General features: G+C 31.8%; 1 protein-coding gene and 1 long non-coding RNA gene across 7 annotated transcripts in view; one reads left to right on the top strand and one right to left on the bottom strand.

Annotated features, from left to right (window-relative positions):
* Positions 1–351: 351 nt before the first annotated feature.
* The window catches only part of LOC141450508 (amyloid beta A4 precursor protein-binding family B member 1-interacting protein-like), a 161,176-nt gene continuing 144,942 nt past the window's right edge, over positions 352–16,585 (bottom strand). For all 6 annotated transcript variants that reach the window (XM_074121013.1, XM_074121012.1, XM_074121015.1 and 3 more), the window contains 6 exons: positions 15,821–15,922; positions 15,252–15,463; positions 13,970–14,158; positions 4,533–4,706; positions 3,339–3,555; positions 352–2,845 (listed from right to left, as the gene is read on the bottom strand). In XM_074121013.1, coding sequence (XP_073977114.1) covers positions 2,445–2,845; positions 3,339–3,555; positions 4,533–4,706; positions 13,970–14,158; positions 15,252–15,463; positions 15,821–15,922 — 1,295 coding nt within the window. In that variant the 3' untranslated portion in view covers positions 352–2,444. The remainder of the gene's footprint in view (positions 2,846–3,338; positions 3,556–4,532; positions 4,707–13,969; positions 14,159–15,251; positions 15,464–15,820; positions 15,923–16,585) is intronic.
* LOC141450510 (uncharacterized) lies at positions 7,293–8,325 on the top strand. The gene is made up of 3 exons (XR_012456131.1): positions 7,293–7,628; positions 7,996–8,118; positions 8,216–8,325. It is a non-coding gene; the product is annotated as an uncharacterized lncRNA (long non-coding RNA).

The following is a 16,585-nucleotide window of genomic DNA, read 5'->3' as shown; positions in this document are numbered from 1 at the left end:
CGATTTTTGTATTTAAATAATTTTGTTTTTTCTCTGTTTAGATAAGATACAAAATTTTGCTTGGAGGGTGAGAGTTACAATTTAATGGCAATTAAAGAGCTCAAGAGGAATTTATTATTGATCGAAACTACTTCTTTACAGCCAATTATCACTTCTCTAATAATGAAATCTTGATTATCGAAAACATAGTATCGAATATGTGGCCTTTCTGTTACATTTACTGCAAGGCAAAATTTAGTAAACTTTTTCGTTTACTACGTTTGAAATATTTACTTAATCAACTTCTAACATTCTGGCACCTTTTTGTTAGCTACCATTAACTGAAATCTCAAAGGCCATAGAGGCACTTCATTTTTTTTTTTTTTTAAATTATTTATTTTTCGCAAGGTCCCCAATTTGAAAGATCAAATAAAAAAAAATTTTACTATGTTTATAGATGTCATTAACATGGCAATATCTAGCAGTCTTGAGATTAAAGAACGAGATCATACGTTTTTATAGTATTTTAATGATAACAGTATAATCCCTGTTAATAAAACTTTATCGTAACAGAATGGGGGATGAAAATCAAAAATCAACAAACAATCAGAAAGAAAATCGACAATTCAGCTAATATATTAATAGTCCAATGTGTGATAAGGTATTAAATGTATTATTAATGTGAAATGATTAGTACCTTCACTAAAACAGCAGTGAACATGCGTTTCTGTAGCCTACTGTAGGTGGAGTGGTCGCTGATTACTTATTTTTGGAGAGCTTATGTTTAATTAGCTTTTTCATAATTAAAATTATAGTAATTTAGAATTCCATTATCTTAAAAATAATTATAATTTTATGTTAAATCATAATTTATAGGAATTTAAAATGTTACTCAAACGGTAAACTCAATATATAGCCATTTAGACTAAGCGAACAATAACCTACAGCTAAAGCAAGAACTGTGTATTACGTACGTGTTTGTTGGATATGTAAGGTATACGATTAGTTGTTTCTAGACGTTCTTGTAGCGAGCGAACAATGCCGTTGAGACTAAAGGAATATTTTTCTGCTCTCCTTTCGTGCGATCAGGGCATGAAATAGAATTATATCATGTTGGCTGGCTTGGTGTCAGCAACCCGCATCTAAGCAAAACAACTACGACCCTTAATACTCACAAAATGCCAGTATTTATTTGCTTTTACATAGTAAACAAAATAAAAATGTTCACCATATTTATTAAAATAGAATTCCATATTCACTGTCTACTTTGGTACCATCATCAGCATACGTCACAGAAAAATAGGTTATATTAAGAAACTGACATGAAATTAACGTTCGCCATTTGCGACAAGAAGTTTTCTTAAGTAAAATCGGTTCTTATAAATTACGATAAAACTTTTTTTTAAAGAAAAATGCCATGTTTAATGATATCTAAAATCGATTTAATATAGGCTAAGTTTTCTCATTTAATTTTGTCAACTGATTATTACTTTTTGCATCAAAAATCCACAAAATAATTCTTCTAAACTTATTTTTAAATTTATCACATTGTTCCATTATTTCATTCAGTTAGAAAAATATCTTCTAATCTAAATGAAAATTAGACTATATTTCAATAGAGAAATATAAATATGGGAATGCTGTGAATTAAATAACTATTACAAACTGTTTATATTCAGTCAAAACAGATACATGTAGGACAGTTACAACATTCCTGCACTAAAATACTCAAAACTGCCTTCACAATCGGTGAATGCTTTTTAAAACAACAACACAAGTTCGGTTTTGATAAAGAATAAATGATAAATTATTATCAGCATATTATTAAGTTAAATAAAAATAAAGTTGCTTGTATCAATCATAATTCTAAATGGGGAATAGTTACATTTACTTCACCCATTGCTTTTAATTTAATTCCTTTTCATAAAACAATTAAGTTTCTGGGACAGGAAACTCTCATTCAGAAATTAACCAACAAAACGTTTTCTCGATTTAATTGGTTAAATACCTAAACAAAAAAGTATGCATACCCATCCTACGTACACAGCATTGGCGAAGTGCCACTGGGCTTTCCACTACAAAATCGTACGGCTGAGATGTTGACAGAATGAGGCCACACCTGTACCATTTATAAATTTTTTTTTTTTTTACTTTAACTGATGCATGCAATATCCATAACTTTATATAGCCCATCATAAATTTTTATGGCACTCTTGGCATCTCCTTTTCAAATTCAAATACTCAGCGACTCAATAATTGTTAAGTAGTCCTCAAGGCTGTTAAGTAACCAGACTCTAATAAAGCTCCGAATTCAACATGTTGGGAAGTTGGATTAACATGTTTGCAATGGTTATTATATAACAAAACTTTATGCTAAAATCTTGTTTTACAAGAAGCTTTTTATGAAAAGTATATGAATGGAAAAAGGAGCTAATTAGTTTTCATAGAGCTCCCATTCTCACTGACTACCTTCTGCTGAGAACGGTTGTTGGTGCTCGAGGCGGAGGCGGTGGCGCAGGGCCTCTTCCTCTAGCGCCCAGGCTGCCGCCGCTACTGCTGCTGCCTATAGAACCGCCATAATGCTCTTCAACCCATTGACTTACTCCAAGTGACTTATCATAATCACGGAAACCTAGGACTTGATGTGGAGATGTTCCAACTTCTAGACGACATTTTTCAGCCACTTGCCATTTTTTCTCCACAACCCTGTGTAGATCTTCAAGGAAGCGTGGATTACTGCGCGTGCCGAGGAATAATGAATTACGAGAAGAAGGCGATTTTGCAGCCGGCAATTCTTCATCATCGTCCACCATCAGCTCTGGAGGAGGTGGTGGAAGATCTTCATCTAAATAACACTCTTCTTCACCTAAATTGGGGAGGAAAAAATTAAATATATTAACATTATTTAAGAATTCAAGCTCTTCAAGAAAAGGGACAGTACAGAGGAGAGTTGATACCCCAACCAACCATTAAACAACATTAATTGAAACAGCGGCAACAATTAAATAATTTTTATTTTTAATGATTATTTCAAATTTTTAACTTTGGTTTGATGAATGTGTATTCTTCTCATCAGTGGCTGTGTTCCGATGAGGAAGAGTGGTAGATAAGAAATCTTCCAAAATAAAAGTTCCAAATTATTTAAAAAAAGAAAAAAAGTAAAAAAAAGGTAAGCAACAATAAGCGTTTACTTCAAAGTACCGCACTGGCTTTTTTATGCGAACTTTTACACAAACAAAAGTAGTAAAAAGTGATGACATTTAGGTAACTCATGTTATTTATAGTAATTAAAAACAACTAAATGTAACTTACATTTATGAATTTAACTGTAACATTAATTATAATGAAAAAATACGCACCAATAGCAGCCGATTTCAACTGCCTAGTCGTAGAGGTTAGTGGTATTTTTGCTGGTTTTCTTTTAATAGTACCACATGGAAAATCACTCTCAAATCCAACGTCGCATCCAGAACTAGAAGACGATGAAGAAGATGATGGAGGACGCTGAGAAACGAGGTCAACATGGCGACATTCCTCCAAACTGGACTTATAGTCTGTTAAAAGCTGCCTGCCATACTGCAAACAGATCACAATATTGAAATTAATTTCGCTTATAAAAATCTAAACTAAGTGCGTTAACTAAATTATATAAATCCATTGACTGAACTCATGTAAATAATGTTTTAAATGTTTTTTTCAGAAAAATCAAATATAGTTTGGACAAAGTATTGCACACAATTTATCTATATTTTGATGACATCGTTTGACAGATACAATAAAACTCGTTAATACAAAGCAAGGGTTCGAAGAACTGGTTTTTTGTTGGCCAGTCTGATGAGCTGTCAAACTTCACTTTATGTATGAATATTTTTTTGATATTAAAAAAAATAAAATTCTGCCAAGCTAAGGGTTAAATTCATTAATCTAATCGAAATTTCAATAACAATGGTTAAAGAAAAAAATAAAAATAAATAAAATAAGGCAGTGAATCAAATAAATAAAATCAAAATAAAGATATGAAAGTTAGCAAGAATTTGAAATGTAGAATCATCTCAAAGTCCTGATGTAACAGCATTTTAGGGAGGGAATAGCTGAGTAGTTAACCAATACTGTATTCCAACACGGAGATCACGGGTTCGAATCCAGCTGCCAGCGCTGAAAAAAAGCTCCGGGCGCCCAAACATAAGATGTTTTCGCGTCTTAAAATAATATATAAATTTACATCTTAATACGAATTATTCTCATATATACTAATTCCAACTAAGCGTAATCTTCATGAGTTTTAGCTAGACTATTTCAGACACTCAATGTCATTGATGTTAGCGAAGGGAAACGACAACGGAGAGAAAAACTCTTTACTAATTCATAACCATACAAAAAAAAAAAAAAAAATTACGGAATTTAATCACATCTAGTAGAAAGAAGTAATCAAGATTGGTAGAGTGATTGTGAGCATGGATATGTAACTATTTACCATCTATATGGTCCATAATTTTTTTGTTAAATTGATGATATTACACATTTCTATGATTATAAAGTAATGTATTATGTACCTTGACAAGTCTGACAGCAGTCACCCATCTGTGTAAAGAAGTTGGATCGTCAGCGCATAAATACTTGATGTATTTAGAAGACTTAGGTTGCTCCTGTAGCGCTGGGTGTTTCAGAGCAAAACAATGATCTGTTGGAGCTTTATAACGTTTCTTCCAACCAACTCCATAATATACCTGCAACATTAAAAAAAAAAGAAATAATGTTAAAAATAATTTAAACACAAAACAGTCAAGCTCAATAAGATAAGAGCTTTAGAAAATAATATATAGGTATATATATTAATGGGTTAATATATAACTGAAATTCTGCTTTACTAGTCTTAACCTAACTTTTTTTGCTAATCCAGAAATATGCAAGTTAAATTAAATTCTTGTCCCTAATGATTCAAGAATCCACCCAAGGATAGATTACTATTAATAAAGTAAGCAACATTTCTTATAAAAATCACTCTCATAGGATGTTTACAAAGTGTATTCCACTCCTTTTACTTATTTGGCAACCTTCCAGTAAGGAGTACCCAATCAAATCTGTAACACGTCAATTCGAGAAGTTTAGGAATGAGAGACAGGGGAATCCAGCTAAAATTAAATTGCTCACAGTTTGGGTGGTGAGGTCCTTCTTTAAAATGTGTAATTGATTTCTAAACAAAAACAATTTAGAAACAAAAAAAAATGGTAAAGAAAACAAATTGACAACAAACAATTAGACAGATGTTTTCTATTTACTAGATACAACTAACATGATAAAGCTGTTAGAATAATGGAACTCTGTTTATATTTTGTCTGTCTAAATCTAATATTATCTTGTAAAACAAGGAATTCATTAGCTTGTTACGCTCAAGCGTAAGATAGAATTATATAATTTGTGGTTCTATAAAGTTGAAATTTAAACGTATTTTTTTAAAAAAAAAACTTATGAATACATTTGACAATTAATCACCCTATTACAACTTCTCTACCGAACAGTTTTAATTAATTTATTGTCCAAACTAATAAACATTCAGAAAACTTGTTCTGTCTTTATATCTATGAATTTCAATGATAAAAAAAGTTGAAAAATGATTAATAATATCTTCACAAACATTGAAAATAAAATTAGAGAAAAGATAAAGCAGGGCCGGCCGTTCGTACTGTAGGCGATCAGTCAGTAGCACGGAATTTTTTGTTGTATATTTAAATATATGAAATACAATTTATTTGTACAGAAAAATATAAATGTCTTTATGTGATAATATGTGATGAAAAATCTTTATAACAAACTCTTTCTCCTTCTAAAATTGTTAAGATCCAAACTCTTAACTACCATATTCAGCTTTCAATCCCCAAAAAATCCACAATAAAACTACTTCTTCCACCTTCCTTAGAACTAACATTAAACAATTTCCAGGAAAAATGTTTCAATTTAGAAGGTTATAGTTCTATGTTTATGTAATGTACGTATGATGTTAAGGAAGCTAAGGGATTAATTCAAGGGATTTTCTTCAAACTTTAAATGTGATTAAATTGATAATCTTATTAATAATCCTACTTGTATTCTCGCAGTATTCCTGCTGTCGTTTAAATTCATCCTTTTTAAGGAAAAATAATTGTGTTGCTTAAAATTACGAGTTAGATAAAGATGAGAGCCACTTTACTTGAATTTATTTTTATTTTTTCCATTTTGAAAGGTATTTTCTCGAATATGGCTCTTAGAATTTTTAATTTAACTTCGTACTGTAAAAACAAGCAGATATGTAACTCTTATTTGAAACCTAGGTAAAGGTTATTATAAGGGTTATTCTCAGAAAGAGGTTAGGCTAGGTTTCACTGTAAAGTGGAATTCCAGTTTAATAGCGAATGGGTGATCATAAGGGCGCTGATTTGGTTTAAAGCGCCTCAAACCCTTATTAGGACTCGGCTTTGATTAGGGTTGCCAACTCTATAAAGTTCCAAAAAAAGGACACTCTACATTCAAGGCCGTCGACAGAATTTTGGGGCCCGGGAATATATATCATTCGTATTCCTGGGCCCAGGAAAAAAGTCCCCTCACCCCGTCTGTAATCTGGCCTAGGTACATTTATATCTCTTACATACTTATTCATGAAAAGTTCATCGTTACATCAATAAGCTGTTGACCTATACAGTTCAGTTAGATCAGAAAAACAACACGACAAATGAAGAAGTCTCATTAGTCAGAACTTAAATCAAAAATACAATAAAATAAATTAGATTTGTGTGAATATCTGAAAAAAGGACAAAAGGCGTCCTTTCCTAATTTAAGAAAGGATAAGGACAATCAGATGTTAAAAAAGGACCGTCCTTTCCAAAAAAAAAGGGCAGTTGGCAACCCTAGCTTTGATAGATGATGGAACTAACTTCCAACACTATTTCTCAAATTTTGGTTAACCGAAAATTGAAATACTGCTTGACTTTCTTTTCATACAATTCTCACATTTACCTAGTTCAACTGCTTTAGCAGTGATGATATGATAGAAATCTAACACCATCTACATTCTAATAAATTCACGAATTAATTTCTACATTTTAAATCGACTTGTCTAATCTCGTTAAAAACTTGATTTATGTTTCATTATTATTAAAATAGATAAGAATGTATCAGTGAAACAGAATTTATCAAAATATATCCGAACAATAAATAGTAAATAATGAGTGAAACATTTTCTTTTACAGAGAATACCAATCTAAACAGAAATTTAAAGGTTACCTTCAACTATACTGTTAAGATTTTTTGCAGAAAACTTACTACACACTAGCTGCACTTATACATGCATTAGCAGTTTCCTTTTATCACCATTCTAACTAACACATATTCCAACTATTATAGCATAAGTAATTTGCAAAATAACATCGCTCCTCGCTCCCACTCCTGAATCTTGGTGCAGCAGATCTCTCCTCTCTGCTCATTGGTCTCTCAACACACACACACACACACACACACTGACACCCCTCTTGATACTTAAAAAGAACCAAAAATAACATGTTCCAGCCCACCCCCTAAAAATAAACCAATTTCCCAACTGGCTTCGATTTGAGTTCAGTTCACTTGAGGACTTCATTTTTCAAACATCACTACCACACGTATACTACTACTTACAGGTATGTCTTTGGCATGTTTCTATTATATTTCAAATTAATTGTAATTCTTTATAAAACTAAAAAAATAAAAAAGAAAATGGTAAAATAGAAAAAAATATTGCCTTTTCTAATTCTTAAAATTTAAATTCTTTATTATTGGATGAAAAAGGAACGAATTCCCATCTAATTACATCTAAACATTTTCCACATAGAGGGGGTAGCGATCTGACTACAAGACTACTGATCAATTATTAAAAGCCAATTAAAATTAATTATTAAAAAATAAAAGCGCTTCAAGCCTTTATTAGTACTGGGGGCTTTGACAAATGATGGAACTAACTTCAACACTATTTCTCAAATTGTATTTGTTTTCTAATTCTCTTTCTAGCTAGCCCAGTTGAAACAATATGCCGAAGACAGGAAATGAGACTACAAGCTTAATATCCACCTACGTTGTACTTATTTGCCTACTAATTTGTTTATATCTGCTATATTCTGGCATACTTTAAGAGTAAGCAATTTTGAAATATGTATTCTTTTAATTGATTACGATTTTTATATAATTAAATTCAAGAAGTTATAAGCAGATTTTTTTTTTTTTTTTCCAGTTCCCACCCAGATAATCGAAGACGTTCATAATTTTATTCCACAAAAAAAAGTATTTGAAAATGTTCTTAAATCTTTTTGTAAATATAAAATGTTATTAAATTTGCGTTAAGTTCTGTTTTCTTTAATTTCCTTTTATTGTATAAATTTTTTTAAAAACTTTAATAAAACAGTTTCAAACCAAAAACAAGTTTAAGTAATTAATTTTGGGTAAAAAATAATAAAAGTTAAATGTTAACTAGCTTTTTAATAATAATTATTTAGTTAAACCACAATTTCCACACGCAACAATACAATTAAGTTCATATTTTAGAACTGGACCAACGAACAGAAATAGTGATGATAAAATAATAATGAGCCAGCAACATTTTATTGCGTGAATTTGTTCGAGCCGGTCTCTTTAAACAGACCTACTCATTGCTAACACGTCAAATTTATTGCAGAATTAATTTTACGACTGGAAGGAATATTTTCTGGCTATAATCCAGTGGACGGTTTGTCGCTCAAATGGACGGGTGTGTGGGTGTGGTGGTATAAAGGTAAACATGTCAATGTATATAGGATAGATAATCACAAATATTGAGAACACATGTATTTTAAGATCAAAAGTTTATATTAATAGAACAAAATAAATAAATAAAAATATGTATATTAACAGAACCCTTTTAAAAGATGAAGTTTGATTAATTTGGTTTTAACTGATGCAAAATAATAGGAACCTAAAAAGATTTAGGCTGTTTTTCAAATTATAAAGTTAGATCGAGCTGATCAATTTATCTGATTGCTAGCCACTAAGGGATGATTCACTTTAGATTGGTGCCTTTTATCTCCAAGACGCTGTTTTGCTCGCCAAAAAAAAAGGAAGAAATAACAACCGGGGCTCTTAAATCTGATAATGATCTCAGAATTAGTCTTTTAATAGCAAGACCTTTCTCTTATTTCCGTTTTTAAGCAACCTTCTCAGCTAGTTAGTTATCTGTTATACATTAATTTTTTTCTTTTTTAAATTTTTAACATTTTTAGTTGTGTGTTACAAGTAAATATATCCCTTTTTATTATAACTACAATAGATGGACAAAGATCGCGACCTTAGGAATTGAAATATATACTGGATATATGAGCACAATTTAAAGAACATCTAAGCAACAATTATTAAATTATCCGTTAAAACCCATCTACTGCTGTATTTTTCAACTAATGTTTAAACACCAGTTTTTATTATTATTTATTCCGACAGAATTGCGAAAGCGAGTTCTTATCGGCATACCAGAACTTCAGAAGTACGAGGGTCGTTTGAAAAGTCCGTGCAAAGTCAGAGAGATAGCACTACTGGCGCGTATCGAGGTTATGTTTAGTTAGTAGCATCTCTTGGAAGAACACACACCAAGTTTCAGCCAGATCGGTCTATTTCTTTGTGTTTGGCATTCGTTTGAATCGAGGAAGTCGAGTGATTTTCTCACGCTTGACCAAAAACGAAATCGTGTGAAGTGTTGCAAGGACGGTTGCAGCTGTTCCAGAAGAATCCGCAGGACTTTAAGCGTCGTTTCGTCACTGTGGATGAAACATGGATACATCACTAAACTCCTGAGAGCAAAGAACAATCTAAACAATGGGTTACCAAGGCGGAATCTGCGCCAAAAAAGGCGAAGACTGTTCCTTCGGCCGGAAAGATTATGGCGACTGTCTTTTGGGATTCGCAAGGAATAATCCTCATCGACTATCTGGAAAAGGGTAAAACTATTACAGGTGCATATTATTCATCGTTATTGGACCGTTTGAAAACTGAGCTGCAAGAAAAACGCCCACGATTGGGCCACAAAAAAATCCTTTTCCATCATGACAACGCACCAGCTCACACCTCAGCAGTTGTGGTCGCAAAATTAATGGAAATAGGGTTCCAACTCGTTTCACATCCCCCCTATTCTCCAGACTTGGCTCCCTCGGACTACTATTTGTTCCCCAATATGAAGAAATGGCTGGTGGGAAAAAGATTTTATTCAAACGAGGAGGTGATTGCAGAAACGAATGGCTATTTTTCAGACTTGGACAAATCCTATTATTCGGAAGGGATCAACAAACTAGAGCAGCGTTGGACGAAGTGTATAAGCCTAAAAGGAGACTATGTTGAAAAATAAAAAAGGTTTACCCCAAAAAATTAAGTAGTTTTTATTTTTGCACGGACTTTTCAAACGACCCTCGTACTTCACCATGAAAAAAAGATAAGTTTAGAATGATTGCTCTTTCTTCCCTTACATTAAATTTAATGTCCCTTAAAATTTATGTCGAATTATTACAGATTATAGATCTTATAGATAGATATATATTAAAACTATCCGGTAGGACAGTTGTGAAAAGGGTTGATCATCAAAAAGTGTACGAAAAAGCGTAACGTCGAAAAACACCTAATTTTGATAATTTGTTTTTCTCTTTTTTCTTCAAAAGATAAAATTCCCAAATTTTCTTTAAAATATAGGGCAAATTCTCCTTTACAACTGTAATTTTTTTGCAACAACCCAGATCTAATAGATTTCGAGAAAAAAAGTTACTTTTGAATTTTTTTTTTTTTGCGTTTATTTTTGCTACAATCAGCGCGTTGGCGCTATAAGTAACAATGATAACAGTAACAACAAATAACAGAAGAATACGAGTGGAGAAGTTACCCAGCGGTAACACTCCAAAATAGGCTACTAGTCGCTCTCTTCACTTGAGAGGAGATCACGAGGCTACTGTCTCTTAAGGCGTCTTGTCGGGTTGTCAGCAAGAGTTCTAGAAGAAAGATTTTTAGCTAGAGGATTTACATGAGATTGCAGGTTGAAGTGGAGTTTTCTGTATCTTGTTTTAGCAACTTGTGTGACAAAAGGAATGTTAAGGTCAGTGTGTATAGTCCAGGTTGGAGACATAAAAAGGAGCGTGTACAATAGTTCGAAGTATTTTAGATTGAAGAGATTGAATCCTTTGGAGATTGGAGCGTTTGGTTGAACCCCACAGCTCTATTCCATACGCCCAGATGGGTTTCAAAATAGTAGTATAAATTAGTCTTTTGTTGTCCAGAGAGAGTTTTGATCTGTCGTCTAAGAGTCTTTTAAGTAGTCGATAGCGTCTGTTCAGTTCTGTTCTTTTAAGTCTAGTGTGGGGGTACTTTTGAAATTGAAAAAAAAAACTGCATTTTCAGAAAATGTTCTTGTTACTTACAGACATGAGTGTAGCGAGTATAAAAAGTTTAGATGAAGCTATTGTAGAGAAAATCTAAATAGAATGATTTAAGAGAGCTAACTAAGTTGCGGTCATTTCCCTTGACCGATTCCTAAACTAAATATATTCAACATAATTTTAAATTGAGTTTGCTATGATTTTATTGGTTCATACAACCACTTACTCACATAAGAGTAGTCTTTTTTTAAAAAACCATTACTATTTTATCTCAGGAGTTTTCAAAACGGACAAATCAGATGATAACTCTATAGAAATGTATCTGGCTGATTCGCTTGGCACGAGAGGCCAAAAAAAAAAAAATCTATAAAAAATTTGACCTGATTTCAATACTTCCGTTTTACCAGTAGCAAGAGAAAGTTAAAACTGAAGATTCAAGATCTCAAAAACAAAAACAAACAAGCAAACAAAACAAAGCAAAAACAAACAAGCAAACAAAACAAATTAATCAAACATTTTACCAATCAACCAATCAGGAAGTTAAAAATAAATTTGCCACTCTAAAATAGGATGTCTCACTATAGAAAAATGAATCATCATTACGTTTTAGAATGAAATTAGTTTAAATACGCTTTAAGAAATTTTATTTTGAGGTGATTCAGAAATGAGATAGAAAAGATACATTAGTTATTTTACATACGTAGGGGTGATGAGCTTAAAAAGAAAATAAAAATAAATAAATACTGGTGAATCTAATACTGTTATAAATAGCAACATAGTTGTAAATAAGTGTTAAAATAGATCTTAAAGGCGAATAAAATGGAAGCGTGGGTTCATTCATAGCTATATATGATAAAAATTTACATAATGAATGCTGTTTAGAACGATTGGATCTGTGAACTAAAACGGAGATAACTAATGTGTCATTATTGCAGGCTAGCTTGTTTTACGCATTGCGCCAAAATCACAAACATCAATGAATTTTTATTCTGTATTATTATTATTATTATTATTATTAAAGAAGTGCATAGCCACTACTGATTCAATTAAATGTAGAGGAACGCAATTTTGGATTTTAATTTTCTGCTTCAATTGAAAATTATTTGTTTCAATTTAATTTAATCCAAAGTAAATAATATTCTAACAATTAATTCAAAATTCCAGATTTATTTTATTTTTCTTTTAACTTTTAAACGTTCCAAGTAAAAGAGAAAAAAAATCAGTTATCAGATCTTAGATTTATTTGAAAAAAAAAACACAAGCGGAAAGTGTGATTACTTTTCAAGTGTTCACTTTTTACTAATCTGAAAAACATCAAAATCGCAATTTAATCTTCAGTTCATATTAAGAAATTGGATTCTTATTAAGAAACTACAAGAAATTATGTCTGCCAAAGTCCGAGAAATTTGTCATTTAAGGATAAAGAATTAACTGAAACATTCTACTAGGAAGACAATACTTTTAAGCAGATTTGCTAAACCAGCATCTGGTGATGGAGATATAGATCCAGAAATGGGCAGTCTAGTTTACACAGGTATTTTGATAGAAATAAATTTTAATAGAATAGGGCATTATCGTCCACCAAAATGTAACTTTACTCAACTTGTTGAGCGAAAAGAACTGTTTTCTAGATGGTTGTAATACCTGCTCATACCGTTTCTGAATCCACGAATGTAGATAAGGGCAGATTCTATTAAATTATATGAAATCTTCTATTCGACGAGTTATAAATTGGAATTTTGACTGAACTCTGAAACACATGTGTTTCCCAAGTGAGCTGCTGCCAGTAGTGCCGGGCCTTATTGGAGTGCCAAAGAAACTTTAAACGAATAGCCACAAAAATAACCCCTTTCTCCAGCCTATCACTTTTACTCCTACGTCTTAGTGGCACCCATCCCTTCATGGCTAAACTAAGCATTTTGTTAAACCACAAAAAGGTTCAGGCTTCTTGAAAGCTCATTGCTCATTTTTGCTCGGCAAAGGAGACCTTATTATTGAAATAAAATTTCGTACGGATGTCTAAGAAATGCAACAGTAATCATTGAACTAATTTTACAGACTTTGTTAGCCGATAAAGCCGTATGGACGTTCTTGTTAAACAAACTTTTGCACAGCCATCAAGAAAATTGCAAAAAAACTAATCAACAAATCTGTGGGAATAAAAATTCCTCAAATTTTCATCGACAGAATGGGAAAAACCAATATTAAAATTCTCTATTCGTAATAAGTTGTAAAAATTATTGCATTTCAGGCACATTAATTACATAAAAATATACTGTTTCTAAAATACTGTTCCACTGATACAGCAAATTCGTAGGTATTTTTAATTTTAAAGAACCTAAAAATCAAAACTATTAAAAAAAGGGATTTTCACCACCTGGTTTTATAGGTAAACAAAATTATTTAAAATAGGTTGTATCTTAACGTTAATAGGAGCCAAATATAAATATACATTTTTGAGACTAAGAGAAAGTAAGTTCTTTAAGTAAGTAACACCCAAGAAAATTCAAAGGATACTAAAAACAGGGTTGTTAATCCCACATTATATTATAAAAAGGTAATTTTCCAGGATCATAAAATTATAAAAATGAGTTATTAAAACTAACCATATTAACGTCGAATGTAGCCAAACAAATTAAGTCTTTGGAAGAACATTTCGCTTTATCCTTAGGCCAATAATATAAACCGGAAGACCTCAATATGCAATGATACCTCTTCCATCCTTTTCTAGAAGAATCTGATTTAATATAAAGGGGTCCTTCAACGCTTGGAACACCAGAGCCAGCAAAAAATTCCTATAAAAACAAAAACAGTGTAAATTTAATTTAGTAATAAAACAAATATGTACTTATTTAATACAATGCAGAGTTGTTCATTTTAGATACTTCAGTGTTTTCTGCCTATGGATGATGAACAATGGGGAAAAAAGCCTAGGGTATGAAATAATCCCGCACCAATCGTCAAAACCATCAGTTCACTTACCTGCTCATCAAGAAAAGAATGGATAAGCAAATGGAACACAGGATCTGGCTCGCGGTGTTTTTTCCGTTAGTCTGTGTTATTTTATGGCTGTCCCAAGGAATCATAAACAAATTTAATTTACCCACTTAGAAGTTCTCACATTTTATATGAAGAAATGCTTGATAAGGTGGTATCCCCGACAGCGATTGGTGGTTAACGTGAAATTTGAATTCCGGAAAAATATACGAAATAATGATTTACCCTAATATCTATCAACCGAACTGTTTTTAAGGTAATCTCTTCACAAAAACTGTTGCTCATAACAAAAATAATAATAAAGCAATGTGGCTAAGTGACAAAATACACATAATACAATATTAAAAAATTATTATTTCAATTTTTCTTGTCTATATCATACAGCTAATCCAGTAACTAATAAAATAGTTATAATAAAATAAGGATCGACCGCAGGATTTTTAAGAACCTTTAATGACGAATTTTATAAATTTAAAACTGCCTACTCTGTTAAATAATATAATCTTATGCACTTATGATACTCTAAAATAAGTTGAGAAATTGATATTTCTTGTGGTAAATAGTTTTCTTTTTGCATATCTACTAAACTAACCGTACACTAAGCATAGTATCTGCTTGATGTTCTAAGTAAGTTGTGCTTTTAAGCGGATGAAAAAAAATAAATTTGGTAGGTTATAGTTTTGAGCTATTGTAAATGGTTTTTGAGATAGAACTGAAGTTGGAAGAACTGCTTTCTGCATACAGAATTTATTGATTTAATGTTTAAAAACTTTATCACACTATCTGCATACTTCTAGGATTACTTTTTAGCAAAGCAGCAGCTAAACATTGCAAGTCTGTGTCTTGTCCTCAGATCTCATTTAAATAAATAAAATAAACTAGTTTTCTTACTTCAAGAATGGCAATATTTTGTGGAGAAGGTGAATGATGGTGGGCTGGCTCCCTGTCACGCCTTGGGTCAGCTGGGCCAACGAACAACCACGGTGCATCAAATAATAATGTTTTTTCTGGACGATCCCAACTAAAATGAAGACGGTTTTTACTCGAATAAGTCCACCTCATTAGTTCTGTCACAAGAAGTTCGTTTTCTTCGTAAACACGTTCTGGAAAATAAGAGAGGTTAAAAACCAATTAATAAATAAACTGTAAAGGACTTTAAAAGGACTGTTAGAGAGTATTTTTTTATACAAATTGAAAATAAGTAATACTTAAAATTATTATTAAAAAAGTAAAGTAATGCTTTATAAAGTAAAGGCTTCATGTCCAACTACCAAATTAAGTATCGTGTACGAAAGTAACAAGCAAATGTACAATATTGCTGATTTCTTAACGAATACAATAAAGGCCAAGCTCTAGACCGGGAATCGAACCCAGTACCACAATACCATAATTTAGCTTTACGGGCCTCGCTTCTAACCGCTCGGCTACCGTGGCACCACTTTAAACTATTATATACTTACCCATATTTAAATCGGTGAGATGTTCGACTAAGGCACATCTCGGATCATAAGGCCTGTGATTTTTTTCAGCCAGCACCCTCGTTATGTATCCACAAGTCATTGCTGAAAAAAAAAATGTTAAGCGATTATTGTTTTATTGGCTAATTATTGCTGTCAAACTAAGTATTGAGGCATAATAAATGTACTAAGAATTTATGTAGAACATGTTCTAAGATCTCATTAATAAGAAATAAATTAAATGTATCAATAACAAAAAATTGCATGAACTCGAAACTAAATATTGTGAGTAGTTTTTTTAATGGAGCTAACATAAGTGATTTAATCAACTGGACATAGCTGACTCCTCCAGGCCCAAATTTTAGCAACTTCCAAAATTTTCTCTAACGATTTTCTTAAAATTCGAGCAGACTGTAATTAAATGTCTCCAAGGGCATGATGCTTAACTTATATAATTGAATTATTTAATAAATGAACCACGGAAAAGCTCCACTGAATTTCTCTACCAACTACAGATCACAATTTTGAACTTTTTATCAGTCAAGTCAATAGATAGCTGAACATACTTCTTCCACCGGCGAACTAGTTAAGTTAGGCCGTCACGGAAAAATTCCACCTTATATTTACAAAAATAAATGCTGAGCTATTAGAATTTAATTTAATTTCTCTAATCTAAATACTCATTCAGATTAGAGCCAGAAACGTCTTAATGATTATTAATAGAAAAAATGTTAAATCCTATTGGAAAACAATAAATTCAATTGTAAA

Source organism: Rhodnius prolixus, unplaced genomic scaffold (genome assembly GCF_049639745.1).
Source record: "Rhodnius prolixus isolate KJV_2025 unplaced genomic scaffold, Rpr scaffold_2, whole genome shotgun sequence".
Classification (NCBI taxonomy): domain Eukaryota; kingdom Metazoa; phylum Arthropoda; class Insecta; order Hemiptera; family Reduviidae; genus Rhodnius; species Rhodnius prolixus.
This window is presented reverse-complemented; position numbering and strand designations above follow the sequence as displayed.